Source organism: Patiria miniata, unplaced genomic scaffold, assembly GCF_015706575.1.
Source record: "Patiria miniata isolate m_02_andy unplaced genomic scaffold, ASM1570657v1 HiC_scaffold_3, whole genome shotgun sequence".
Lineage (NCBI taxonomy): Eukaryota > Metazoa > Echinodermata > Asteroidea > Valvatida > Asterinidae > Patiria > Patiria miniata.
The window spans coordinates 43,477,892-43,502,060 of NW_024037069.1; the positions used below are offsets into that span (position 1 = coordinate 43,477,892).

At 39.8% G+C, this 24,169-nt stretch overlaps 2 protein-coding genes across 52 annotated transcripts in view; one reads left to right on the plus strand and one right to left on the minus strand.

The window, feature by feature from the left end:
- The first annotated feature begins 103 nt into the window (after positions 1–103).
- LOC119737440 (85/88 kDa calcium-independent phospholipase A2-like) lies at positions 104–15,015 on the plus strand. Of its 2 annotated transcripts, none has more exons than XM_038211798.1 (14): positions 104–176; positions 1,557–1,814; positions 2,046–2,261; positions 3,743–3,929; positions 4,794–4,978; positions 5,930–6,218; positions 7,696–7,981; positions 8,150–8,316; positions 8,691–8,787; positions 9,314–9,464; positions 10,240–10,379; positions 11,443–11,597; positions 13,091–13,252; positions 14,329–15,015. In XM_038211798.1, exons 2-14 carry the CDS (start codon positions 1,588–1,590, stop codon positions 14,548–14,550), a joined length of 2,484 nt encoding a protein of 827 aa, XP_038067726.1. In that variant the 5' UTR covers positions 104–176; positions 1,557–1,587; the 3' UTR covers positions 14,551–15,015. The 2 variants fall into 2 exon arrangements, with proteins under 2 accessions (XP_038067726.1, XP_038067725.1); XM_038211797.1 differs by having other exon boundaries at positions 166–295.
- Positions 15,016–16,125: 1,110 nt separating this feature from the next.
- The window catches only part of LOC119737167, a 127,836-nt gene continuing 119,792 nt past the window's right edge, over positions 16,126–24,169 (minus strand). For all 50 annotated transcript variants that reach the window (XM_038211312.1, XM_038211329.1, XM_038211336.1 and 47 more), the window contains 8 exons: positions 23,920–24,033; positions 23,075–23,194; positions 22,030–22,143; positions 21,170–21,289; positions 20,762–20,875; positions 19,892–20,005; positions 18,716–18,829; positions 16,126–18,226 (listed from right to left, as the gene is read on the minus strand). In XM_038211312.1, coding sequence (XP_038067240.1) covers positions 18,051–18,226; positions 18,716–18,829; positions 19,892–20,005; positions 20,762–20,875; positions 21,170–21,289; positions 22,030–22,143; positions 23,075–23,194; positions 23,920–24,033 — 986 coding nt within the window. In that variant the 3' untranslated portion in view covers positions 16,126–18,050. The remainder of the gene's footprint in view (positions 18,227–18,715; positions 18,830–19,891; positions 20,006–20,761; positions 20,876–21,169; positions 21,290–22,029; positions 22,144–23,074; positions 23,195–23,919; positions 24,034–24,169) is intronic.

Below are 24,169 nucleotides of genomic sequence, written 5' to 3' on the forward strand. Positions count from 1 at the left end.
GACCCATTCACAGATCCTATGACGCAATGCGTTGTTGCTGTAATCTCTTCGGGGACGAGCATGATCAAAAACTTTTAGGTACCAGTCTAATCTATTCAGAACGTAGGATATTGTGTCATAGAATACTAGGTTCCATTCAGCTTTCGCGGAAATTTTAATCCTCGACCCAAATTCTGGTTAGCTGCTGTGAGTGTTGTTCCTCTTTTTGTACCGAGAATTCTTACTTTGTTCTTTGTTGATTTGTCATTCTGGATGACAAGGCACTATTTGTGTTTACAATCTAGACAACTTAACTGTGAGTCACTCACTGGAAAAAACTGCAGCGTCAGCAAATTTTATCACTTCCGTAGTTCCGACTTTCCGTTGCGCGTTGCGTGCAGTGTCTGCTGATGACATGATGACTCAGCAAATCTTTTTAGTGGCCTGTTTTTTTGTTTTAAAGGGAATATAGCCTTTGCAAACATCAAAAAACAAAACTACCAAATTATTATGAAATACCTCATTGGACTGTTAGTGAATGATACTCTCAACATGGAGGAAAAAAAATATCCTTTAAAATAATGGCAACTGTGACTGTCAGTGTCATTTTCAAGAAAAGTGGTATTTTTGTATCAATTTCCAACGCTGGTCGGCTGACCATCGTTGGAAAAAACTGACTTTCTAGTTTCTTTTTGTACTGCACCCAGTTTACCATATTTAGTGAGTCTGCATTTTATTTCAAGTTTTTTCCAACGCTGGTTTTAGCATCTACAAACACAAAACTTCAGTTCAATGTAACAATTTGTAGAACATTATGTACATGTACCATATGCCAGTATGAAATTAGGCATAGATTTGTGCCCAGCACTCAGCTCAGCAGGCCTGGAGTTTGCTATATTTGCTCAGAAGTTATTTAAGCTCTGTAAAAGCTAGGGTTAGGCCAAATAAAAAAAAAATAGAATGGTCAGTTTCTCGTCAACGTCTGCATCCTTTCCTCCTGCCCCTTTTTTGGTCTTATTTTTTGTTATGGTCTTAATTAATATTGTTTTGGTCTTAATCTTTGTTTCCAACATGAATGAGTGTACTACAGTCATATTGAAGTAAAAAAGCTATAGTCTTAGAAAAGTGATGGTCTATTTTTAGAAAAACAGCATCTGGCGTATATCTTGGAAAAACATCCCATGAAAGCAGTGGTATCATGGTCAAAAAGAAAAGAGCGCCTGCTGCCAGCCTCCTTTTTTTCCTAAAGTTCAGACGAGAAATTATTTTAATTTTTTTTTAGCGTTAACTTGCTCACAACCATATATAGCATTGCTATTTTGCATAAATTCAATTTTGATTTTGCTATTAGTAGTACACAACTGAATAATAATTTCTTTGTTTTTAATTTTTGAATATCTAAACTTCTCCAGTACTTAGGAATAACCCCTTCCTAAATATTTTTATGTTTTAGGTTTTAAAAAAAAAAAAAAGGAGGCGGCCTCCAAAAAGGAAGCAGAAGGGGACGCTAAATATGGTTGTTTTTTAAAATTTTGCCTAAGAGTTCTTAAACTTTCACGTTGTCTCTCCCATTGCAGGATACCTGAGGAATAAAACAACTTTGCCGCCATGTCGCTGTTCAGAGAATTCAACCAGATGGTGACCAACGTTCTGAGTAACATCCCCACTGTGGACTCGTATGCCCGCACTGTCCGCAAAGTGGACAATCCAGCACTGAAGCATCAAGGCTGGCCGGTCATGGCCAGTTTGGACGGAATGCAACTCCTGCACGACGTCAGAGGCAGGAAATATGAATGCCTTCTGCACTTGGATGCATCACACTTGAAATCTTACAGGTTAGTTTCATAATCTTGTGGGTTAATTATCCCCTTCACTCACTGCTGTTCATCAAGGACTTTCAAGGAAAAATTTGCAAGCTGAAGGCCGGTTTAACTTACTTCATGCGAACGTGATGCGAATTTGACGTCACGATTCGCTGCGAAGTTGGCCAGAGTTGAAATGTCCTCACTAGTACAAGTTCAGAAGTGTTCCATATTATTAGCACCAATTCTGTATCTCTCCTCCAGCATGTTCAGGCTAAACGAAGGTGACCAAACCATGGCCGAGTTCAGCAAGCTTTATCAGACGCTGTATCCGTTCTGCAAGGCTGCCCCCGAAGTGCTTGATGCAGAGATCTTGCAGGCGATCGTCAACAGTGCCCGCACCAATCCCACCTGGTCCTCCGCTCACCATGCTGTGGCGGCCAAGTTTGAGAAATGCATAGCTGCACCGGAAATCAGAGAGTAAGGCTAAGCCAGAAATTACTTGGCTGAGGCTTGTATTTACACACGCACCTATGGGAGCGGCTGTAGCCACTTCCCATAGATACGCCTGTAACTGAGCCATAGCCAAGTTATTTAGGTGCAGTCACGCAGCCTTAGATTTTTGAACAAGCGACTTAATGCTTGGCCTGATATCTGAGAGTGGAGCCTTCTATCCATTTTGTGGAAGTGGTAAGCACTAAGCACAGGAGTATGCTAACATCAGGGCCCAATTTCATAACGCTGCTTAACAGCCGACTTTGTGCTTACCAAGCCTCCATCTATTTTATAGGGACCGTTTAGCAGTAATCACAGCAAAAGCACGCTTAACCCCTGAACAAAACTTTGCTGTGATGTAACAAAAGAAATCTCCATGCGCGCGCAACCATTATAGCATGAAATAGTGCTTAAGCAGCAGCAGCATGATTTTCTGCAATAGTAACGCAACTTTTCTGCTTACTGTTAAACAGTACGTGCTATGAAATTGGGCCCAGGAACAGAACTTGCTTAAAAAGGCACGTAGGAACATTTGTGTTTGACCTATCGCCATTAGCTAGTTAGCCACATCCCACAGACAACCCTATGGAACTTGTGTACGTTGAGTTTTGTTTGTATCAGATTTTGCATGTTCCCTGTCTATTCGTGTAATTAGACATAAGCTGCATTGACGCAATTCTACCATGATTGGTCAATTACCCGGAAACTGATTTAACAAGAAACTCCTTGCTTAGAGTGAAGATACATGTAGCTAGACTGGTACCAAATACCGGAAATGATTTCATTTTGATAAAAAAACAATCATTGAGCACATGGATTTTTAAGATTTGCATACAGTAAGACACCTAGGTTTAGCGCAGTTTTCCTGCTAAAGTTCGCACAACTCATTTGCTTAATATGAGCAACTACTTAAACTTGGGTGTTTTGTGTGTTTATGTGGACACAAATACATGTCTATAGCAGTAAAAATTATTTAGTTGTCGTTCGATTATCTCTTCCAGTGGTCCCCCCCACCCATGCCTTTGAGGAGATACTTGTGTATGGAGCCTGTACATTAAATTTTATTCGCCGTGTATGGGGTGCTGTGGTCCACATGGGGTACTGTGGTTCATGGGTTTGAATCCTGACTGTTGGAGCATTGTGCTTGTGCTCTTGAGCAATGCACTAATACCTTTATTGCTTCGTCCTTCGGATGGGACGTAAAGCCGTAGGTCCCGTGTGTTGTGTAATGCACGTTAAAGAACCCAGTAACACTTGTCGCTAAGAGAAGGGGTTTGCCCCGGTGTTTCTGGCAGTGGCTACAATATGCGCCGCAGCACCTAGCAAAAAGGTGCTACATAATGCGTCTCATATGTTCATATACTTCATTTACCTGTCTTTGGTTGCATTCTCCCCTAGCGCTTTGTATCCTTTGGAAAAGGTGCTATTTAAATACGGTTATTATTATTATTATTATTATCTTTTAGACACATCAACAGCCAGGCATGCGATGCAATGAGGACGCCAGTCCATCTGGCAGTCAAGTGGAACAATGCCAGTATGGTGAAAACCCTCATCATTAGTGGGGCCAAGCTGGGTATCGTCGATGCCGAAGGGGAGAATGTGTTTCATTATGTCGCCAGGTTGCTGGGCGATACAGCACCAATGCTGCAGGTGAGGTTGTATCGCTTGTTATTCATATCCTTGCTTTGGAGTAAGCCGGATCACTACTGCTAGCCCAATTGTAGCCCGCATGCTGGCAGTCCCATCGCTGGCTCTTTGCAGTGGCTATGTGATCACATTGGAAATCAAATCATGAGGGTTAGCCTGATCATAACTACTGGCCAGTTGCAACTGGTGTGTCCTCTGTCGATTAAATTAGGGCCGGCCATGCGACCGCACATTGGAAAACCCGGAGCGTGGTGATTCAATATCGATAGACAAACAACACAAAATAAACATTTGCTACACACACATTCTTAAATTTGTATCCTTGTGGAGTCATTTCTTTGTTATCATGTACTAAAATTTTCGAATTTCAAAGTGTACTTTCAAAATGCTCCTATTTTAATCAAAATTAATTTCCTGGGCTGAAATTCAGACTTAATATGCCTGACATAAAATACTTCAATTTGCGACGATCAACACACCACGGAAATTCCTAGTTTTTGAGTAAAATCCATTGTGATAACCTTGTGAAGGCGTATTCACCTATAGAAATTACTCTGTGCAGACATATATACAATCTTTTGTTCCCTATTGTGCAAATGTCTCCACAGGGTACCGTGTACCAGATCACAGTTACACATTTGAGTGGTTTATTGTTATGTTTATACAGCAGACACTTTTAGAACAATACAAGGCTTTTTTTGGATAATTGTTATTCTGTATGTGGTAAACCAAACACAGAGTAATGTGTCGCAACCTGTGCTTTTAAAAGTTCTAATTGTTTATACATGTATGTGAGTAATGCTAAATATTTATCCTGTAATTCAGCAAAATTTAAATGGTAAATTTTTTATTTTTACAAAATCACAGTTTTTGGCAGAAGACACCAGCGGCATCAATGCATGTAACCATCGTCGTTTGACAGCTCTACAGATTGCCTGTCAGCAGGGTAACCTGAACACAGCAGCAGGGCTGGTGACTCTAGGGGCGTCGGTCAATGTGACAGACTCTATGGGCTGTCCTATACACTATGCCTTCAAATATCAGCACTACAAGTTAGTCAATGAGCTACTACTATTATTAATATTATTAAGGGAATAAATGTGTGTTCGGGAGGTATTATAACACTCTGTTTAAGATCGGTGGGAGTCTGGATGGGTGATATTCGCCTCGGGTAATTATCATCCATCCACACTCCCACCGGTCTTAAACAGAGTGTTTAATACTGACCGAACACATATTTATTCCCATTCATAAATACCTTTTCGGTCAAAAAACCAAATCTTTTCGGTCCAAAAATCAAAAAAAGGCAAGAACTAGACGTTGCCAACCATTTTGTTCAACAATTTTACTTCATGTTTTACGAAACACCCCTCTGACTGTAATATGGAATGCCCCTCCACAACTCGTTACCTTATAAGGACATTGGCATGCGCGTCGCGCGTACTGTGCGATGTCACGCAAAACGCAGCTGGGCTGGTGTAGTGTGAATTTCAGACTATGAAGTACTGATTCACTGGTAGTATTGCGCATGCATACGTGAGGAATGTGAACGTTCAACCAATGAAACGTTAAACGGAACCGGATTTCATGGGAGTCCAAATTTCATGTGACACTGGAAAAGTGTTTAAGACCAGCCAGCCATGTCTTTATCATCCGTTTAAGACCGGCCACGTGACAGGCTCTCGACCAATAGGAATGCGTAAACTGTCTTATGTATTCATGAATATTAGTTACTTCTAGTCCTGAACCCAAGGATTCCGCAAAAGCGCCCTAGGCACTGTAGCTCGCAAGCCTGAAGAAACCTCTCAATCTCTCACTTGCAAGATGTATAGATACATGTATTTTTATCTTGTGCACATCATGCTGTTGTAGACAATTCCTCTGATCAAAACCTCACCTTGCATGTTTCTTACGAAGATTTTCAAGTCCATTTGGCTAGTCTTAGTAAATTGACGGAGAGCGTTTTCATTCAAAGCTGTTTCGTTTATTTGTGTTTTCGCCAGGGCTGCTGAAAGTATTCTAGGAGCCCTCGATATTCAACTAGACAGCATGCTGTGTGTCAAGTACGGAGGCTCCGCCTTGCATTATGCCAAATCACCAGCATTTATCAAGCTGGTGACCAAAAGACGGGGGACCTTCGATGTCAACTTGCTGAGCAAGACAGGGCACTCGCCGTTGCACATCATGGTTCAACGCCAGAGGCTGGAATGTGTGCTAGCATTGCTGTGTGCCGGTGCGGACGTTGGTGTTGCATTGCCTGGTGGAGACATGCCATTGCATCAAGCTGTCAGGGTGGGTATGAGGTTCAAGAAATATGAGAGGTGCAATAGTTGAGGTTCTGTGAGGTTCCCTGGATGAGGTTTGTAGAAATGATTGGGTATTACATTGCGTGGTTAAGACATGCCATTGCATCATGTTGTCAGGGTGGGTATGAGGTTCAAGAAATGTGAGAGGTGCAGTAGTTGATGTGCAGTGAGGTTCCCTTGATGAGGTTTGTTGAAGTGATATGGATATTACATTGCATGGTGGAGACACGCCATTGCATCAAGCTGTCAGGGTGGGTATGTTGCTCAAGAAGTATGAGAGGTGCCATGGTTAATGTGCAGTGAGGTTCCCTTGATGAGGTTTGTAGAAGTGATATGGGTATACATTGCCTGGTGGAGACATGCCATTGCATCAAGCTGTCAGGGTGGGTATGCGGTTCAAGAAATGTGAGAGGTGACATGGTTAATGTGCAGTGAGGTTCCCTTGATGAGGTTTGTAGAAGTGATATGGGCATTACATTGCCTGGTGGAGACACCCTGTTGTATCAAGCTGTCAGGGTGGGTATGGGGCTAAGGAAAGGTGAGAGGTGCAACAGTTGATGTGCAGTGAGGTTCCCTTGATGAGGTTTATTGGAGGGGAATAAAGTTAGAAGCTTCATCAACTGGTGACTTGCAGTTATGTGTATAGGCAGCTTACATTCTAGGCATCGTGTAGTTCATGCAGCAAGTTACTTGTAAGTGAGGTATTTACCTTAGGTGCAGTGAGTGAGGTACTTCACCTACTAGTGATTTATAGAAATGTTAAGGTGCTGTAGGTGAGGTACTTTTTTGAGGTGCAGAGAAGTGCTGTTGGGACATGGAGCTGTAGTAAGTGAGGTACAATGAGGTCAGGTAGGTATACACAGTCCTTCTGATTTGAAAATCACAGGCGTGTGGAAAAAGGCACACCTGGATTTTTTTAGGCGTGTGACTTTTCTAGGTGTGTGATTTTTCTAGATGTATGATTTTTTCCAAACTGGGACTGAACAATCTGGTATTTTTTTGCAATATTCATTTTGGTTTACAGTAAAGCCATTTCAATTTTCAGGAGCTCATCTATGTATTTATTATGCCGTAAATGTATACCGAGGTGTGCGGTACAGAGGGATTCAGGCGTGCGATTATTCACACTTCTCAGTAAGCTTTTAGGCGTGCTATGGCATGGGGGTGTGATTGCACGCCTCAAATCAGAAGGACTGTATACAATTAATAAATAGGTAGGTGATTGTAGAGGTTTGTTTTCCAAGATGCAATAGACAAGAATGCAGCTGAGGTGCGGTCAGTGAGGTTCAGTTAGTGAAATACAAATGGTGAGGTTCATGTACACTTGAAAAAGTGCATTGAGGTTTTGTAGCTAAAGGTTACGGGCAGTTGCTCTGCAATTGTGAATTTAAACTTGTGATACTCACTGGTTATAGCATTGTCCATTACATGAAGCATTTTGCTTACTTGTATCGCACTAACAGAAAAATGACCTGGACATGGTGTATGCAATGATCGTATTTGGAGCCGACATCAATGCACTGAACAGCAAGGGGGAATCCCCACGTCACGTAGCTTCTACGCAGCTGTTGTCTTCCCTGGGGGGTTTAGTAGGATCTTCCAATAATGTCATCAGCGCACTCCACCTGGTAGGGGCACAGCGGTGCCCAGTAGGCATGAAGGGGTGCAGTGCTGGGTGCAAGGCAGACGGGACCTATGACGGGAACCCACCGACGTCGATTGAAGTCGCCCAGTCAGAGGGCAACAAAGGTGCGTACATGTATAATGATTGTGAGATTTATATCCAATATTCATAAAATATTGGAAGAGTCAAAGCCTTAGATAGTTGCAGCCCCAGTTATTATATGAATTATCATTGTAAGATACTAATTCCTTCTTTTGTATTGAGACACATTTTACATGGCATGACTTCCACAGCTTACGAGGATTTCTTAAATGTGTGCATCGGCATGATGGCAACCAGGCAGAAGGTTACCACGGCAACAGATGAGACAGATAGTACCGCATCCCCAAGACATAGTGACAACATCCTTAGCTTAGATGGGGGCGGCATCAGGGGATTGATACTAACGCAGATATTACTGGTGAGTATGGAGGGCCTAAACGGCAAATTCACAAGATCCTTAGCTTGGATAGGGGTGGTATCAGGAGCTGATACTGATGCAGTTATTAATTGTAAGTATGGAGGGCCTAACCAACAACATTCATAGAGGTGTTATCAGGTGGCTGATATATGGAGCATCTGAAAAATAAACTTCACCTCCTGAAAACAATTGTTTTTGGAAACGTCATCGTAAAGGACTTGAGACTAAAAAATTAGTCTGCACACTATATGGACAGCTGCACTGCACAGCATGTCAACAGAATTCATAACAAGATTTTCATGTATCAAATGCCATTTATCATTTTAGAATCTTTTTTTTTTTTTTAGAAGCAATTTATTTTGTTGTTTCTGCAGGCTATAGAAGAAGCAGCCGGAAGGCCCATTGCCGATATGTTTGACTGGATTGCAGGCACTAGTACAGGGGGAATTCTAGCTCTGGCTCTCGCAGTTGGTAAGTCTGGCCAAAGTAAATTATCACTTGATTTATTATTTGTATTTGAACTGTCAACAGACATCAAGCTTCATGTGAAATAATGTTGCCTTGACTCTACCTTCCTTAATTATGCAAATGCTCCACAACCATGAAAATCTGACAGATCTTTGTCTGGGAGGCTTAGGGTTAACATTCCCGAATCTAGAATTTTAAGAATCTAGAAATGTTGACAAATTTTAGGAAAAAGTCCAGATTTGTCTTGATTTCTAATAAGTACATGAACTTGCATTTTTTTCGGCATTTATCTTATATAAAATAAAAGTTCCATGAGATTTTTTTGTTCAGTCATTTTTATTTTAAAAATCAGTTTAATATGTTGTAGTTCTATCAGTCTTGAAATAGACAGACCTCACCGGGTATTATAAAAATTAACGAGTTCCTTTTTATTGATCTTCCAGTTTATTGCTGGGTTCCTACTCTCGTCCACTGAGTCAACACAGGGCATGCCTATTGGAAGCCTCAATCTTTCGATTTTTTTTTGCAGGTTATTCTGTGAAGGAAGCCCGCAGTCTGTACTTCACTCTGAAGGACGAGGTGTTTATCGGGTCTCGGCCGTACGCCTCAGAGCCACTAGAGAACTACCTCAGGCACCTCTTTGGAGAGGACACCAAGATGGATTCCATCACCAAACACAAGTAAAAAGCTACTTTTCAGATATCAACTCTCTCATCTGCTAGCAGAGGTTTTTGTCTTAAGGTCATTTTTAGGATAAGTCCTTTCTCATATTCTTGGCACTCCCTTCACAGATATTTGCCAATATTTCTCTCTTAAGCCAGACTTCTGTTATGTAACTGGAACAAGTCGCATAAGCCGTGTAGTAAAATCTCCTCTATTCAGAAACGGTTTCAACAGAGCTATCTTTTGAAAAAAAGAAAGAAAGAGAATTGTTCATTCATTGGATTCAGACTGGGATTCAGTACCTTTTAAGAATACTTCAACATTTTGAACATATTTTCTTTCTCCAAATACTCGGATTCTAGAGTATTACAAACCAAAATACTCATACCATATACTGCCTCGTTATTCAGGCTTAGTTCCTATTATGACACTTATTATTTCATGTTTCTCAGTGGACTCGCAAAGGACTCGACAGTAAGCTCCCAAAATAACAGGGATGTCTAGTTGAGTCCATCACAAGTCCTCCAGTCCCAATTCAACTCACAAGCTATTCAAATGAGCTTTGACAAAGGCATTCCTTTGTTATTGTTCATCCACTATTACTTGTGATGGACTTGTGATGGACTTGCGATGGACGTCTGATGGACTTGTGATGACTTGTGATTTTATTGTGACTGGGCTTGTCATTTACTTGTGATGAACTCGACTACCTCCCTGCCAAAATACCCACATAACATCATGTAGTCTGGTACCTGGTGGCATACATCATTGACTCTCCTATTGTTTTTGTAGGGTTTTGGTGACGGCTACCCTTGGGGACCGCACACCGCCCCCTCTGCATATTTTCCGCACCTACGAGCCCCCTGCCAGCTCTTCGTCTGCCTGTGTCGTCTACAACAAAGATAACTTCATCTCGCCGCCTTTGTACCACGGTAAGATAATTTTTGACCAGTTTCCTTAACAGAGACAACCCAGGGGCCGATTTCACAAAACACTAAGACGCGGCTTAGGGAGGGTAACTCGTCTTATCTCGTGGCTCGTCCTGGATCGATTTCACCAAATTTAAGACGCGTTCAACACGTCTTAACTTCCTCAGCAACACGGCTGAACTTGGCTTAACGTAATATTGGTCTGAGGATTGTCTTATCTTATGAATGCGTGCGTTAATTTGTATATCGTCTGGAAATAATTGCCGTTAAAGACAAGTGTCGGTCTAGAGTTGAAGTTTCTAGGGAAAAATAAGCTGTAGAAACAGATTGGAAAAGATTTCTGATACGTGGGTAGTTTGAATAAAAATGGCTTATTTACACAATTAAATTATACGCCAACACCTAATCGACTTTTAAATAGAGTGATGAAACGGGGAGCAAGAATGACTCTATCGTATCTTGTGTAGAACTACCTTGGGTGTGAAATTTATTAAGAAGAGTAATTGTTCTGGCGACAGTTCGTGTTCTTGGCAGGCACGCGCGGGAGGTTGTTTTGCACATTTCTTTTCAACGACTGTGTCGTCAAGCTGTAAAAACAAACATGAAACAGCCATCAAATGGGAAGTTTTCATCAGTCTTGCTTATTGAGATGGGTTTAGTGAAATTGATCTTAGAATGCGTCTTAGCTAAGATCGATCTTATAGTGGGGACTCTTCTGAAGTCCTACGATGGGTCGCAAGGTAAGACAAGTTTCGTGAAATTGGCCCCAGGTCCCCTATTTCACGGAGCTGCGTGTGGGGAATTATTGCTTGGCAAAACTTATGTGCTAAGCCAAAAGCAGCGGAGGACCGCTTTGAATCGGTAAACATTGGATGATAGTGTGGCTGGTAACTAGTTTTTATCAGTGATTAAAAAAAAAAAAACCCCATTGATTTATTAATCATGATTTAAATCAATGATTTGAATCAAGTGATTTAAACAAAAAAGCTGTTTTCATTTAAGCTGGTAAGCTTAAAAACATCTCAAATCTGTTTGATTAATTGTCTTGAACTTTTATTGATATCAGATCAGCTGATATGGAAAGCTGCCCGGTCTAGCGGTGCAGCACCAAGCTACTTCCAACCCATGGGATGTTTTCTGGACGGTGGCCTGATTGCTAACAATCCAACACTGGACGCCTTGACTGAGCTACAGGAATACTACATGGACAGGCAAATGAAGGTAAGAATAATAATAATAACAACAAGCATTTATAGAGCGCTCTTACACATAAGGTATCCACAGCGCTTAACAGCAGAGTTTTCACTAACTCAAAATTAGTGAAAACAGTGAAAGCAGTTAACGATTGAACAGAAAAGTCTTGAGACAGTTCTTGAACCCTTGAAGTGTTTGTGCTGAGTGGATTTCCCTCGGAAGACTGTTCCAAAGGTACTGAGTGGATCTTCCTATGGAATTTGTGCTCACGTAACCCCTTCCGCTGGCAGTGTTGCAGATTAAGCCCATCTATCATAACTTCAAGACAACTCCGATGTAGAGTGAAATACATTGTATAGACTTCTTTCAATACTGACTCATCGGTTGATAAAGAGGACATGACAGGTCACTCGAGAGGGTTAGAATCCATATAAGGTAAAGAGGCCAGATTTCATAGGAGTACGGATTTCATATGACACCAGTCACAGGTAAAATCACAAGTCCTTTCACAAGTCCTTAGTTCTCATTAAAATTGTGAAGCATTTTGCTAGAAAGCAGCAGCACTGGAAAGACGGGCTGTGGTGGGAGCGGCGCCAGTGATCCCAACTGTGTATAATTTGAGGAGGAGACCACAGGCAAATGCCTATGTCTAACGAATGAATGAATGAATGATGGCACTCCACCAACATACTACAGGGTGACCTGAAAAAAAATGCAACCCTAAAACATTTGCCTTTAAAAAAAAAAAGGATTTTTATGTTTTGGGTATTATATCAGATTAAAGCTGAGAGCTTTTCCTTTCACAGACTGAACAAATGAATAGCACTTTGGGTTGCTGAGAAAATGCCAATTATGGCCTAAAACCCATCAACATTCTACAAAACCAAACGTTTGATTTAGAGGATATAAAAGAGTGGTGAGGGTTAAAGATATAGTCCATCATTTGTAATTTGTGCATTCTGTTCGTTTGAAGCAACAAAAGTGCTCAAAATCTAAAGAAGGGTACTGAACAACTAACCTGATGAAGTTTCAGCTCAGCTTCAGCTGTATATTCCGAGAAAAACAGCATTCTAGGATCTCAATTTCAAATCAAAAGTTGCTGAATCATGTTTTGAATTGCGCCTGAATTCAGCGTCCGAGACACGTTCTCGCTGAGCCAAAGGAAGCTACGCGATGTCGCGCACTGATCCGACGAATTATAGCAACCGGGGGTGCGTGTGCGTCGTGCCAATGCTTGCGCGCGCTTTGCCGAATAACAAAACGAACTACTAATTTAAATTTTCCTGACGGTGCGTCTTAAGAAGCACCGTTGGAAAGGCCTTCTTTCGTTGATTACTTCAAAATGATAGCTTGCCAGAAAGATCAATTTCACAGGGAGTTTAGTCCACTTACTATCTTTCAACCAAGTATGTTTTTCAACAATAATACACCAGTTACTTTTTCGGATGGCTGCAAATGATGGACTAAAGCTTTAAAAGTGTGACATCATATTGATTGATTCTTTCATTTTATTTACGCAGGGTGAACCAACGCGTAATGTAGGAGTGGTTGTGTCGGTGGGAACCGGTAATATTCCAATCAAACCCATGCGGAATATGTCCATCGTTAGACCGTCTGGTATTATGGGCATGGTCAGTGCTGCTAAGGCTGCAGCCGGTCTCGGCGAAATATTTGTGGATCTGGTAAGTTATCCCGTCAAATATTTGTAAAAAGTTGTTGACAACATCGAGAACAATGGAAAGCATATCACAGCTCACGCATATTCACATGTGACATCTAATAAAAATGAAAAGAAAAAAAATTGTTGTAGTGAGGAGACCACAACAATACGTTGAACTGTAATGATGCAAATTTGAGAAAGGATGTCATTTACATGTACGTATATTCAAGTGTTTCCGTTTACAATGCCATAAAACAAGACAGTGACCTTTTTATCGCCCTGGCTGTAAGCTGGAGGGGGATATTGCGATAGCGTATTCCTTCTCTGTGTATGTATGTATGTCCGTCTGTCTGCATTTTTTTATGGTGTAAATCGAGGACACACACGTGCAACATCATCGGTGAATTGAGGACAGGCACCAAATCGAGGACGACCTCGATTAGAAAACATGTGCAAAACCAATGAGAGCTGTTGCAAAAAAAGTTTGAAGTACAAACATCGGGAAAGGGGAGAGGAACAAAAGAAAATCCTCGATTGACACCATAAACAAAGGTGTCTGCGTTTGTTTATGGTGTAAATTGAGGACACACTTGGCAACATCATCGGTGAATCGAGGACGGGAACCAAATCGAGGTCGTTTAGAAAATGTGTACACCACCAATGAGAGCTGTTGCGAAAAAGTTTTGAGTACAAAGGAAAATTAAGGGAAAAGTTTTGAGTACAAAGGAAAATTAAAGGAAAATGAGAAAAAGAAAATCCTCGATTTACACCATAAACAAGCGTGCTAGGGTGTTAGTTTTGGTTAGGTTAACTCTTGTCAGCATGATAACTTGAGAAATACTTTACTTATGAACTTGAAATTTGGTTTGTGGGTTGTTCTTGGTAATCTTAAGAAGCCTATTGCTTTGGGGGCCGACAGGTCAAAGGTCAAGGTCACTATTGCTCAAACAATAGAAATCTTCCATTTTGGTTAGGCACACTGACGTTATAAAAACTGCCACCATGCTAGAGGGATTGCGCAAGTCTCTTGCAGTATTTTGTTGAAGTTTGAATGTTACTGTTTATCTTCATGTATACATTTCTTATTTTCATGTGCAGGTGACTGATGCACGAGGGCGCACTTTGGACCGCGCCCGTTCCTGGTGCAACATGATCGGCGCCCCGTTCTATCGTTTCAGCCCACCCCTGAGTGCGGACATTCCGTTGGATGAGACCAAAGACAGAACCATCCTCAAGATGCTGTGGGAGACACAGGTTTACCTGCATCGCAGGAGAGAGAAAATCCAACATCTTGGGGAACTCCTCAAGTCCATGCATTGAATAATAATATTAATAATAATAATGAAAAATAAATGTCTATAGTGCTGAGTCCATTTAAAAAAATGCCTTCTGGCGCTTTACAATGAACAATTCATGTAAATAAAAGGAATATAATTTTTTTTTAAATGTGATTATTTAAACCCCAAAATGGATAATATAACACTATAGTAAGGCTGAACCACATGTAGACATGCCCGGGCAGAACAGAAAAAACCAATCCCCTCCCCGCTAGCTAGACCAAATAAAAAAATGTTGCAGGTTTGTGTATTTCTTGAAATGCAAAGTGCAAAGTTGCATGTATCCGTTTGCTATATTTAGTCCATTTATTTTGTGCGTGTATTCTTTTTTTTTTTAAGTATGTAGCACTAATCCGCGTTTGACAATCCAGGGCGTATTTCATGCTTTTTTTGTGCAATAGTTGAGGCTTGTTCATTTGTTTCATGGTGTTGCAAAGATCATAATTCATTTGAAGTTTCAAGATAAGACCAGTCACTTTAGTCTGGTTCCCAGACCTGACAATTATTCCCGACGCTCACGTCTTAAATTGTAGGACAGGCAGCCTCCGTGGCTAAAAATAAACATGATGACATTAATGGCCCTTTTTCAAAGCACGGCTTCGTTTCCGATTTCGCTTTAGCACTTGTAGCTTTTAATGTTCTGATCAAATCTTTAAATAAATCACTTGCTTCGTAATATCATACAGTTATGATAATACAGTTTGATGTTTTTGTAAGATAACATTTGAGTAATGTTGATCTGGAATATTCAAAATTACGGAACCAAATAGCACTGTTAGCAGGCGGAGCCGAATGAAGACCGAGTTTTGGAAAATCTTGGTAACGGTCGTCAAATTCAAAATTGTACATGACGCAGCAAAAAGTTCACCCTTACGATCAGAGTATATTTGATGCACAAAATCGTCATTGAATTTCAAATTTTCTAAATGAAAACAATAAATATTAATTATCAACTCATTTAAAATAAAATTAATAAGCAATTAGTAGTTAATTAAACCTATATTATATACTCAGAAATACTCAGGCGCTATCCGATTGTCGACGAAACAACTTCGGCAAACTTCGTATATTTTCAGAAAAAGGAGGAATTCCTCCCGTTTTAGTCACGTGACATAAATTGTAATACATTGTATTACCGGAGGCTACCGGACCTAAGATTCATCAGGAATAGTCGGAATCTTTTGGTCTGGGAACCAGACTACAGTCACTTCTGACTGTGCCGTACACTTCCTGACAAAAAGCCACCATAGCTTTCTCTCCGCTTTCCCTCCCGTTTAATTTTTAAGAAGTATTTTTTTTTTACAGAATGTTCACATACAGTGTGAGATGTTTTATAAGTATACTGTGTTCATCAATTTATAAAAAATATTGTGGGAAACCCTTTAGGTGCATTATAATATTTTTTTATGGTTGAACAAAGAATTTGACAGGAGCGGGGTTTCAACCTGCAACCTTCGGAGGTTGCGGGTTCGAACCCTGCTCTGGTCACTTTCCTTGTTCAACTTTAAAATATAAAGAAATTGAGTACAGTGATAAGAAAGCAGAAGTACAAGTTGAAATATTTTATAAAATATTTATTGACTGGCAATAGCAACTATATTAAAAATATGTATACAATATATCAAAACATGAACAAGTGCTGTATAAATTGTGATAAAAGTTCACTTCTAAAAACTGAAAAGAATGGGTTTCTTTCCCCAAAAATCTTAGTTTGATGTAAAATAATTTGGAGCAGATTGGCGTTTAAGCTTCAAACTTGATAGTGAAGTTCACTTTTTTTTTTTTACAAATCATTTAATCCTGATAATTCACGTTATTTTTGTAAAATATATTCATTATCAGCAGCACCGTTATCAAAATAGTGATTTTTAGCTTGCAGAATTTTGTTTTTCTTGACCTCATTTCCTATCAAAATCCATCACTTAACACTTTTTTTGGTGAACTGAAATTGTGAGATTTATCATAATTGAATAGTGGCTTGGCCCTTGCTACACAGTGCCATGTCCAACAAAACCAAATGTTGAACTTTGGACGATTTTGGATGGTGAGGGTGCCACAATTCTTAATTATTATTATTTATTTTTTTGACTGAAATAACATATAAACAAAGAAACTGAAAAAAAGTTCATGTGTGCATTAAATACCTTCCTACCAGTATTTCCATTCTATAACAATGGTATTTGCATGTATTCAAACTATCATTTACATGAAACCAATAATTTTAACATCTATTAGTAGGCACCTGTGGTCAAATCTGGTTGAGTTTTTGACTTTCAAAGAGCATATTCATGATTTTACATGCACACAATTTCTTTTGTATTACTGTTACTGAAAGCACTCTTTACAATTCATGTTGCTTCCTATTGTACAATTTATGAATGTTTGTATTTTCTGTTGATTTCATTTAACTTTTTATATTTCAAGGTTTACCACTAATAACTACATGCTGGCTTTAGGAATTTTAAGTGTTTTTGTAACTGTGGATCAAACAAAATATAAAGAATGTTCATTAAGTACATTTAAAATGCTAATGTGACTAACACAAGCAAAATAGTCAGTCAGACCAGCTGAATTGTGCCTAATTATTATAAGTACAAGTGTAAAAATATAGATGCATAACATAATTGTGACAGCAGTTTTACAAATTTTTATACAAACGTACAAAATACAGAGATTGAAAATAAAAATTGTATGCTCAAGTATTGTGGTGTTGGCCTGAATTCATTTTAAATGCACAGGTTGAAAATTGTTTAAAAGTATCTTGCTTTACTCTGTATCAGTTGAGGAATGTCATTGCAAAACAGTTATCTTAGTATGTTTTTTTTTTGCATTGCGTTTGTTATACGTTCCATTCACAGCTTGGAATAAGTGTAAAGATACGGAATGTTTCTGAACAGCATTAACAGAACAAAACCTTTTAACCATACTTGAGCAAAATTCATGTCTTGAAACAATTGTAAAATTACCTAAAAGGCAATAAACATGGTAATTTACAATACCTAGCCTACCGGTACTATATGTATACATGTAAAAATATATATTAAAAAAACAGTACATCTTTAAAAATTCACCAATGATAGTTTACAACACGAATGTACGTTTAACACAACTGGTAAAATATCTTTAAAAAACTGAATAGTGCTTTTGCAAAACAATAATAGTACTTTTGATAATATTTCAATATACAAAACATATGATCTGCTCAAAAATATACATGCACGACTATACACCTACAAATTGAAAATAGTATACCTTGCAATAAAAATATGACCACTTCATCATTCAACACTACCAATAGTATTTGTTACTCAGAAACAAAAATAATGATATTTATTCCAAGATCAAAAAAAAAGTATACCAAAAAATGCATGTACAAAAGTAGGGCTATTTAAAAAAAAAAAAAGATGGTTAAAAAAAAAAGATGGTTTAAAGAAGTAACTTCTTCATCATGGGTTGTCCTAGTTGTCACTGTTTTTATTTTACTCACGCCTTCCCAAAATCGGGCTTCAGTTGATTTGAACTCCGCCCCCAAAGGCAGCAGAAGAGTAACATGAAGACGATGATGAGGAAACCGAGGGCGGCCATGATTGCGATCCACATCGGCTCAACCAAGAGGCCGCCGGTGAGAGGGGGACTGGTCGCGCCTGATGCCCCTGGCGCTGAGACAAAAACAAAAATATAACCAGTCATTGTATCATTGTTTATTTGTTTCGAGCGTGCCTGATTTCTGCAGAGTTATAATGATATTAAAAGTTGACCTTGATCTAGGTATCACTACGGATGCATTGTGGACTCAGACATTTGGCCTGGAATTTGAGGTATAAAGAAGTACATGTATACAGGGTGGCCCACAAAAAGTTTTCACTTTTTCAGAGCCAGATTTATCAAAATTGAAGAGACATGTTGAAATTGTTTTAAGATATTCCTTAATTACAAGATCTTGGTGGAATATGGTAAAAACGGCGTTGAAAATAAAGCTCAAAGTGAGAAGTAGCGGCCGTTTACAGAAAAATGGTCAAAAACTTGTTTGTGATTGACTTGCAAAGTGGACTTGTAGATTACAACTTAATCACTTCAAATGATGTATCAACAAGCCGCTGCACAGTGAAATTCAAGAAAGTATACAACCAGACAACTGATAATCTTACCGACGTCACAATTTTTGCCGGAGAATCCTCCGTTGCAGATGCACCAGTACTGGTTAACCTGATTCACACACAGTGCAGAATTCTGGCACGGCTTGGAATCGCACTCGTCAATATCTAAGCATGGCAAACAAACATGGAAAACGTGAAGTAAACTAACATCCATAATATAGTCATCGGTAACTGTTGTTGACTGCTGTGATGTGGGATATGATGTTTTTAACACCTTAGGGGCGCATAGCACCGAGGTGAAGCCGAGGGTGCTATATGTGCCCCATGGGGGTTACAAACGGCATATCCCACATCACAGCAGTCAAAAATTGTTTTGTTATTTCGCACAAATTAAAAAAAATAGATACAAGTTTGTAACACGCCGTGCCAGAAATAAATTAGAACACTACAGTGTTACTTTTGTAATTACTGCCAGACATGAGATTTTAACATGGTGCAGAGCTCTAATGCGCATGAAGACCGTGCGTATATTTAACAATTGTTGACTGGCGTGATGTGGGATATAACACCCTCGGTGCGCATATTTCACCTCGGGTGCTACGCGCCCTGTGGGTGATCAAAACGTCATATCCCACATCACAGCAGTCAACAATTGTTTTGTTATACCTCTGTCTTGGATTCTTTAGATTTTGATGTAAAAATCACAAAAACAAACAGCAGTTAACACAACAATCATTACAATCTAACGGCAACTCACATGCGTGTCGCATGCTCGAACCAGCTGATAGCCTGCAAGTTCTCTGTATTTTTTTTTGTATGAAACATATGTACGTGTACGCACAAAGTCATAGCACACTCCCTGTGGGATATCACGTCACAGTGAGTGAGCTATGACTTTTTATAAACTAAACATGTGATCGTTCTAGGCCAATGAAAATACAGTATTCATGACAGAGGTATAACAAATATATATATACATGGGTACATTTATATGCAACGCGCAGTAAATGAATGAATGGGAGGTTTGCGGTAACACCGTGTGAATGAAAGATATCTCTTAGTGAGTTGAGTGGTTCTGAGAAGAACCAGTTGGTTTAACTCAAAGTTTCGAACAGTATGCTCTACTCGTCAACAGGAGACTGCCGGACCCTTGCTGGCATGGTGGTTTTTAGCACTGTATATTAATTAATTTTTGTATCTGTTGGGAATAAGGCTAGGCCTCCTTACCCATATCACAGAAAGTGCCTTGCCAGCCAGCAAAACAGGTGCACTGGAAGGATGATGCTCCAGTGGTCTGACAGAGACCATTGATGCAGGGATTGTCCGCACACGTCATCACAGCTGCACATTTGTGAATGGAACAAAGACAAGACAATTAGCTTATATTTAAACTGGTACAAAGAGTGCACAGGTTTCAATTCAACTGATTCAGAAAGGCTGAAAACTTTATTGAATAAGTTGAAGTGGTAACGTGATGGAAATAAAAAAATTCACTTTCGCCACTGACATGGGGACTTGACATATTGCCAACACATGTATCATGACAGTACATGAAACAAGTGTCACCAGACTAACGCACAACTATGTTTGTGGTATACACATTCAAATCTTGGACCTTGAACAATGGAGGACAGTAGGGTCCACGGTTGACCAAAAGGTCCACTTTTGAGGTGTGTGTACAAAACATATGGGAGGTCTTCCTAAAAGTTGAGGTATAAACAAAAGAGGGACAATAGGGTCCACGATATTGAAGGTGTTTGCAAAGATGTGCCCGGGTAAACACAAAAGGGACCTAACACAAAAGGGTTAGGGCACAAACAATACGTCCATGATTGACTGAAAGTCCATGATTGAAATTCGCGTACAAAACCAATGAGAGCTGTTGCTAAAGAGTATACGAAGAAATGAGGATTACGGACAATAGGGGGTCCACGATTGCCGGTGTTTTCTAAAAGATGTATGCGCATTTGAGTGTTTTTATGAGAGGGTACTTGTGGGTTACTTTCACAAAGGGAAAAATGGTACTCCACAAGTTGGTCCATACCCACAGGGGAAAGAGGGATAAAAGGAACCCTTGTAAGATTATATAATGCTTACCTTGTTCACAGTTTGTTCCTGTGAATCCTGGCCGACACGTACATTCATACGCACCGCCTCCAACTTCAACGCAGATGCCTTCATTCATACATGGATTACTATGGCAACCAATCTCTGAGAAAAACAACACAGCAACAACAGTGTTGAAACCCCCAAAATGTCATATCATGGAATTACTTTCTTGGAAATGTAGATTTTGACATATTAAGAAAACATCAACGATAATTAACTGATTTGAATTTACAAGAAAATATTTTGGTAGTTTCTCAAACAAATGGCTTTTGTCCTGCCTTGGGGTACAAAATTGCCTCTCTTTGCATAACATATAAAGATTCAAGAAGTTAGTAAAAAAAAAGCTAAGACTTAGTCTTAGGATCAAAGGAGTACAATTGAACTGATTAAACTTACCTGTTCCACAGAATGCTCCCGTAAATCCGCTAGGACAGTTGCATTCAAATGTTGTCAAATCAATAGTAATGCATGTACCACCATTGCGGCATGGTGAGAAACTACACGGATCTGGTGGAACTGTGGAAAAAAAAAACAGAAATGGAAAAAAAGGGGAAAAAGATAGAAAACATTACTCCAGAAGAATCAAGCAAGCAATTTACAAGTTCATTTGAAATTGCAAACACCACTGATATTAATTAAATAGTTACTTGCTCACACAGATGCACCACTTGCAACTTCAATACTCATACTTTAAAACTTGACAAATTTGCACTTTGGCAGTAATCACCAAAAACTGATTTAGTGTTTGGGGGACCCAGTTGTGAAATAACGGCACAAGAATGACTGCACTACTCGAGTTGCAAAAATGGTTAACAATGAAAAACAACAGAACCAGACATTATTTGCGACCATCAAAATACACACCAGCTACGGAAGAATTGTCTCAGCTTATAAGCTCCATGCAAAAGTACCCCCTCAATGGTAAGGGAAGGGAGAGACCAGGTTGGATTGGCATTCGAATGCACTGTCGACGTCTGACGCTCATGCGAAAAAATGCTATGGCTTTGTGCACATTCAAAATAAATTAGTCGTACGTACATGTATGCGCGCTAAGGAAGCCCATAGCAACCAATCCAGATGCACTGAGGCATTTGGTTGACTACATCCATGAGGTCAGGACTCCTGTCTCCTCTATTTTTTACTTCTGTGCTGAGTAGCACCATGAGATTGGCTCCAGACTTACATTTTGTTGCCTCAAAGTTGCCTGTAAAATGTGTGACAGAAATAAATCGAGGTTTGGCAAGCCCGCTACCTACCATTTTCACAGTTGATTCCAGTAATGCCACCTGGGCAGATGCAGCCATACCGGTTGATTGCCTGTAAGCAACTACCACCATTCAGACACGGCTGACTGGCGCACTCATCAATGTCTGCAAACATGACAAACACGTCAAATTAGGTTTTGCCCTTCACCGACGTTTTAAACACTGTATACTCAGTGTGTCTAATGACAAACACTTACAAAGATCAAACAAGTACAAACAAGTACAAAGGTTAATACAAATGCATCAATGTCCATTTACCTCTATGGCCTCTGGATCTCTGGTAAATTTTAAACTGGGCGTTAGAAGAAGAATAGATTTGTGGCTATGACACAAAGCATCTGTTTTTTTTGGATTCATCAATTGACCCCTTCTGCCTGTCAATCCAACAGTGTGCATTGACTTATTAGATCATGCCATTCGGTCATGTGACCACGGTAGCTCAGTTGAGGTCATTCACAAGCACGATGGGAAATGCATACAAACCAAAGGCAGGGATGTGCATGGCCGAATCAAGTGTTCCGTAGGCCCTAGACACCAGTGCTCCGTAGGCCCCACTCCACCCTAGGCACTGACACCAATTTCAGTTGATGCTAATAAGCTATGCTAAGCTGTACTAAGCAAGCCAGGCCAAACTGGTAGCTCTAAAAGCCTGTACAGTGTGACATGTATGGGGTTCACTACCAGTTATTACAGTGTATTACATGTTTCGGGTTTGCTTCCAGTTATTAAAATGTACTGAGTGCACTATCAGTTATTACAATGTATGACCATTCCTCCATGGTATAACACATATTGAGGTTTGAGGTCAGCTATGTACTAGCTAGTTTGAAGCTTTCCCAAAATTGAAAACTCAGAGACACTGAAAGTTTTCTTGTGTCTACGTGGATTTGTGTAGCGGTGTGTTTTACTGCACACTGGCATTTTCGGAGGCCTCAAATTATCGTCGGCCCCAAATATTTTGTAGGCCTAGGCACAGTGCTGACTGTGCCTTGTGAAATAATCTGGCCCTGGAAGAGGGGGGGGGGTGTTGTTTTACCTGTTTCGCACAGGATCCCAGTGAATCCTGGGACACACTGGCAGAAGAACTGCAGAGCTTGATTGGAACAGGTGCCTCCATTCCTGCAGGGATTGCTGACCTGGCACGGATTCACTGATTCTGTGCAAAGTTGACAGAAAGAAAACAATGGTTACGATAATAAAGACATCAAACGTGGGAAAGTGCCCATGACTGAATTAAAATAGATTCATATCCAGTAATTATAGTTGACCCAAAAAACTCAACAATTGTCCACAACAAACAAAGTAAGTTTGGTAGAGATAGATTGAAACTAAAGCAAACATTCTTGTCAATTCACGGCCATATCCAATCTGCAACGGTTCTACTGCTTGGATTAGTTTTGGGAATATTTCACTCTGGTTTAACTGAACTGAACTGAACTAAGACGTTTTTGTTTATTAGCCAAAAAACTGATCAACATTTTTGGCTTTGTATCACTTTTGACATCAAGATGCCAATCGATAGAGTCACAATGAAATACCACGTAATAAAGAAATTTTGTAAAAAATTTTTATAGATCAGAATATTTATACAAATTTCTCACAAATGAAAAAATTGAAGAATAGAATGATGGCGCGATGAACTATGGAAGGATTGGCGAAACACTATGAAAAGACATGTATTAAATAATAAAAATATCTTTCCGAGAAGAAATCGTGAAGGAACACTGGATATTTTGAACGGTGCTGTCAGTTTCGTCTTGAAAATAAAAGCACCCTCATCCAAATGCATTGTTACAGCCACTTTATATAAAATCTTACCGAATACCCCTCAAAAGAGACATATCTTTCCAGCAATATTGCCCTAAACTGTCCGCTTCGTACCTGTTTGACAGAACTGCCCCTGGAAACCCACAGGACATGTGCATGTATACGCCGTGCCACTCGCCACGCAGATACCACCATTCTCACACTGACTGTACATGCACGGATCCGTACCTGTGACACAAACACATTGGAAAAGCTGGCTTAGTACAAATGTTATATCACAAAACACACATTATGTGATTACAAACAAGATTCAAAGATTACATACACGTAACAACAAGTTTGCCTTACTTCCAATATCCATTTT